Source organism: Labeo rohita, unplaced genomic scaffold (assembly GCF_022985175.1).
Source record: "Labeo rohita strain BAU-BD-2019 unplaced genomic scaffold, IGBB_LRoh.1.0 scaffold_2767, whole genome shotgun sequence".
Classification (NCBI taxonomy): domain Eukaryota; kingdom Metazoa; phylum Chordata; class Actinopteri; order Cypriniformes; family Cyprinidae; genus Labeo; species Labeo rohita.
The window spans coordinates 338-5,326 of record NW_026129064.1 but is presented as its reverse complement, the minus strand read 5'-3'; the positions used below and the strand labels follow the sequence as shown (position 1 = coordinate 5,326).

The 4,989-nt window shown below is 35.1% G+C and overlaps 1 protein-coding gene across 1 annotated transcript; it reads left to right on the top strand.

Annotated features, from left to right (window-relative positions):
* The first annotated feature begins 25 nt into the window (after positions 1–25).
* LOC127160013 (endonuclease domain-containing 1 protein-like) lies at positions 26–1,598 on the top strand. The gene is made up of 2 exons (XM_051102700.1): positions 26–337; positions 904–1,598. The coding sequence occupies exons 1-2, from the start codon at positions 47–49 to the stop codon at positions 1,489–1,491; spliced, it is 879 nt and encodes a 292-aa protein (XP_050958657.1). The 5' UTR covers positions 26–46; the 3' UTR covers positions 1,492–1,598.
* Positions 1,599–4,989: the final 3,391 nt, after the last annotated feature.

Below are 4,989 nucleotides of genomic sequence, written 5' to 3'. Positions count from 1 at the left end.
TCATGTGGTTGTTCTTGCAGACAACTTGATAATCTATCAGCTCACCATGATGTTGCTTCTTCACGTGCTGATGTTGTCGCTTCTCTCCGGTGGTTCAGCCGAAGTTGTGCTTCATTTTAAAGATGTGTGTGATCAGTTTTTTGCAAATGGAAAACCACCAACGGGATTTTCTGGAGTACAATACAGGAAGATCTGCCAAAAGCAAGATAATGTTTATTATTTTGCCACATTTTATGACACCAGCAACAGGATCCCCGTGTACTCAGCCTATGTTTTCCAAGGGATAATGGGCTGCAAAAGACTAAAGAATGAAAAATTTTGGTTTATTGAACCTCAAGTAAGTGAAATATAACTTGACTACATCATTATTTCAGCTAAAATACTTTAAATAGTACAGAGTGACATACCTTAACAATGCTGGAGTAGTGCTTTATAATAATAGGAAGTGTCTGTAGTGCAGTTTATCACTTCTGTCACTTTGACAAGAAACGTTACATAAGCAGTTCATTTGATAAACAGAGTTTACAGTTTTTCTCAGTCGATTTGACACATTTCTCCAAACTCAGGTTACCGCTCTCAAAACAGTTTATCTGCATACTTTATAACTGGCCTGAACAGTTATGAGTTTTCCCCCCCAGACAGACATCTAGCAGCCTTAGCTAACTAACTTTGGCTCAAGTGCTGGGGCCATTTAGTACTCAAAAGCATGTAAATGTTAAGCCTGCAAGAAAAAGAAATGTTAGTTATGATTAATTACAACTTTTCTTCACATACTTTACAAAGCTAAATAGCAGAAGGCACTGTATGGGTTTGTAATGTGTGTAATTTGGTTGTCTTACCATTCTTTTTGTTTCTTTGTGAACTGTTCACAAGCTCATGTTTTAAATTGATTCACTATTGCAGCTTGATGATAATAATACATCACCAAACATGCAGTTGAATAAAGATGTGTCAATACAAGGACTTGGAAACCATCAAGCTCTCAATAAAGACTATGTGAACTCGAAGTACGACAGAGGTCATCTGGCACCAGTCTACCAGGCAAACTCACAGAGCTGTGCTTATGCCACCTTCACTCTCACTAATGGTGCTCCACAAAACCCCTCTTTTAACCGAGTTCAGTGGAACACACTAGAAGGTAGAATAGCACGTAAACTGTCCAATGAATGTAAACTACCAAATAAAGCTTACATTGTGACAGGGGTGGTACCAGGAACTGAAAACTTAAATAACAGAGTGAACGTGCCTAGTCATTTCTGGACTGCATACTGCTGCTTAGACAACATGAACATCTCGTTGTTCTCAGGTGGGTTTATTGGAAAGAATGAGAAAAATCCTCCCGAAGAAAAAACTATGAATGATTTGAAGTCAGAGTTGGCAAACCTTTATCATGTCAGTTCGTTTGAGTTGTTTAGCCCTGCAGAACACCAAGCAAAGAAGCAAAGAATATCACAAAACTATTGTTTTCAAAAACAATGTGTTATCAATTAAAGAACTTCATATCCATTTGTTAAATTCCTCTAATTAATAACTGTTTAAATGTAATTAATAATTAAAGCAATTATGTATAAACGACATGTATCATACATTATACTACATATAGAAATTAAGATCTTTGATGGAATTTTAATATTGGCTTCAGCGTTTTGATACATATTTACAGTAGAGAATATACAATATCATTTGTAAATATGTGAAGAATTCATTAAAATGAAGTCTAAGTGAAAAAGTAAATAAAATATGCTTCTCTGTAAAATATGGAAGTATCCTCTCTGTTGTTGTTGTGTTTTTTTTCTTCTACTTCCTATTTTTTTTTTATTCTTCCTTTTTTAATTTCTTGGAAGCAGAGCTGGATTTTATTTACTGGATTGAACTGGTTCTGACTCCAAATTGGTAAACAACCTGCAAACTTAAAAAAAAAAAAAAAACCTGCCAGCACAATGACAACCTCCAATATTTTTCTGACCTTTTCACTCTTTTATTGACAGAAACAGTGTAAAAATGACAGTAAATACCGGGATGACAAGAGGGGAAAATAGCTCTACAACTCGTCCCCAGTACATGCACTGCAGCTTCACAGGCTGCTACAATAGCTGCTGTATTTGCCAAAGTTTTAAGATCTGTGGCATTAAATCTTGACTCCTGGGGGCCATTCACACACAACATGTTTTTCCATTACACTGAGCAACTTCTCCATTGTTTTTCTATGTAAACGTTTTCAGGCAGTTCCAAAAATGCAGCACTTAAGTTAAAATTTGCTCAAATTTTAAAAATCCCATGTTTTGTTAAAGCAAAAACACATTCTGTGTTGACTGTGTGCTTTATCAAGGTCCACTTTCAGATTTACCTGGCCATCACATCAGAAAAATCAAACAGTACATACAGTTCAAGTCAAAAGTTTTCATACACTTTGCAGAATCTGAAAAATGATAATTATTCTACAAAAATATGAAGGACCATACAAAATGCATGTTATTTTTTATTTAGTACTGACCCAAGTAAGATATTTCACATAAAAGACATTTACATATAGTCCACAACAGAAAATAATACTTTTTAGAATTTATAAAAATGAGCCTGTTCAAAAGTTCACATACACTTGATTCTTTATACTGTGTTGTTACCTGAATGATCCACAGCTGTTTTTTAGTTTTTGTTTGTTTGTTTGTTTTTTGTGATTAGTTGTCCTGAACAGTTAAACTGCTTGCTGTTCTTCAGAAAAATCTTTCAGGTCCCACAAATTCTGTGGTTTTTCAGCATTTTTGTGTATTTGAATCCTTTCCAACAATGACTATATGATTTTGAGATCCATCTTTTCACACTGAGGACAACTGAGGGACTCATATGCAACTATTACAGAAGGATTAAATGCTTACCGATGCTCCAGTAGGGAAACGATGCATTCGGTTAAAACTTTTGAATGGAATGCAGATGTGTATATTTTTCTTATTTTGCACAAATATCAAATATATTTTTTTGATTTAGTACTGCCCCTCAGAGGCTAAAGAAGATACTTACATGTTTCTCAGAAGACAAAATAAGTTACATTTACTTCAAATTAAAAAGGTTTTTACTTCGTTGTGTTTCCTTCTGAAGCATCAGTGAGTGTTTTAACATTTTGTAGATGCATATGAGTCCCTCAGTTGTCCTCAGTGTGAAAAGATGGATCTCAAAATCATACAGTCATTGTTGGAAATGATTGCCAAAGAATTTGTGGGACCTGAAGGATTTTTCTAAAAAACAGCAGGCAGTTTAACTGTTCAGGACAAACAAGGGACTCATGAACAGCTATCAACTAAACAACAAAATCTGTTGATCATCCAGGTAAGAACAAAGTATTAAGAATCAATATGTAAACTTTTGAACAGGGTCATTTTTACAAATTCAACTATTATTTTCTCTTGTGGACTATATGTAAACATTTTTGTGTGAAATATCTTATTCAGGTCAGTACTAAATACATTTTTTTTTTTTTTTTTTTTTGCAAAAATTATTTTGTTAAAATAATTAACATTCTCCAGTGTGTATGTAAACTTTTGGCTTTAACTGTTAATTTGACATGCCAGTCAAATGACACCTTCCTGGTGCTTTTTGGCCAGAATAAGACTTTTTTTGTTAATAATGAAACTGTTTTTTAGCTAACCTTGTTTTAAATAGGTCAAAGTGGAAGGCCATGAACTAAAACATCAACAAGACTACATCAATCAGTCATAAAGTTGAGCTACACAGCATATCTATAAATTACACACGGTGGCCGTACGTTTAAACGTGACAGGAACAGTCATACATCAATTTACTTAACAATTCAATGGTTATTCAGACAGTTCTGGATAATACTCAAATGAATATCTCAACACATTTTATCTGAGCTAACATCCCTGATGAACAAATCAGCATATGTAGCTGCTCACCAGTATATGTTGTGTTTGTGATGCTGCTCCCTAGAATGAAATGCTAATATGCTGGTGTCCCAAACTGGGATTCTTCACTTGCTCAACCAGCAAACCAGCCTGGACCAGTTTGCAAACTCTGGTGTTTTCAGCAGGGATAGTCTCTGGAAATGCTCTTTGTTCTTACATTAACAACTATACAAAACAGTGTACGTGTGAGAGAGAGACAATCAGTGGCCGGGCATATAGCTCTGTAATGTGAGTGTGCTGTTGAGTTTCAGTGTGTGAGTAGAATGTGCCTGTGAAGTCAGGCTGTATGTTGAGTAAGACACAGCAGAGCCGAGCATCAGTCCTGCCATATAGGACACAGTCATGGTGTTCCCTGTAAAAAAATAGATAAAAAAAAAAATAAAATCATTAAAAAAATGCAATATATCAATTGATTCTCCTAGACAGAAATAAGATTAAATGGCAAGCAAATGGGGATTTTTGCTTAAGTCTACTGAAACAATGCAATAATAACGAGAAGCCTTCAACAATTTGCCAACAGTCAGAGATTCAATATCAACTCAAACAGCCTACTACTCATCAGATGTTTTAAAATACATTATTGGTTATGCTATCCACATGAATTTTATCTCTTTTTTCAGTACTGAGACTCAGTGAACTGCAAATAAATAACAAGGTTATGTGTCAAGGAATGTATTTTAAAGTTACACTATATGTAGCTGCCCTCTAGCGGTTGAAACGTAAAACTGTCAGCTACTTGTGGAAAATGGGCTTCGGCTCTGCTCTTGGACCAAAGACTTTGTAAATAAAGGGACTTTGGTGAGGACGGATCTAATGGTTTGAGGCGAACACGTTCACCCATAGTTACAGGTAATCATCTTACCAGAGCCAATGTCACTAATGCAAATAAATGTATAAATTAATAACAAAAAAGGCAGATATTTTAACAATATGTCTTGAGGCTACTACCACACCGCACGACGCACACGCACCTCTTTATTTGCGGACATGAGGTAAACATGCACAAATAAGGAAGGTATGCAATATCCTTTTAGGCTTAGGTATTTTTTTACATGAATTCTGTAGTCAG

What these genes read in the sequence shown, in the direction of transcription:
- LOC127160013 (XM_051102700.1), top strand. Translation starts at nt 47, where the DNA reads ATGATGTTGCTTCTTCACGTGCTGATGTTGTCGCTTCTCTCCGGTGGT. An exon ending in TTTGGTTTATTGAACCTCAA is followed by an intron (nt 338 to 903) that starts GTAAGTGAAATA and finishes TCACTATTGCAG; the next exon opens with CTTGATGATAATAATACATC.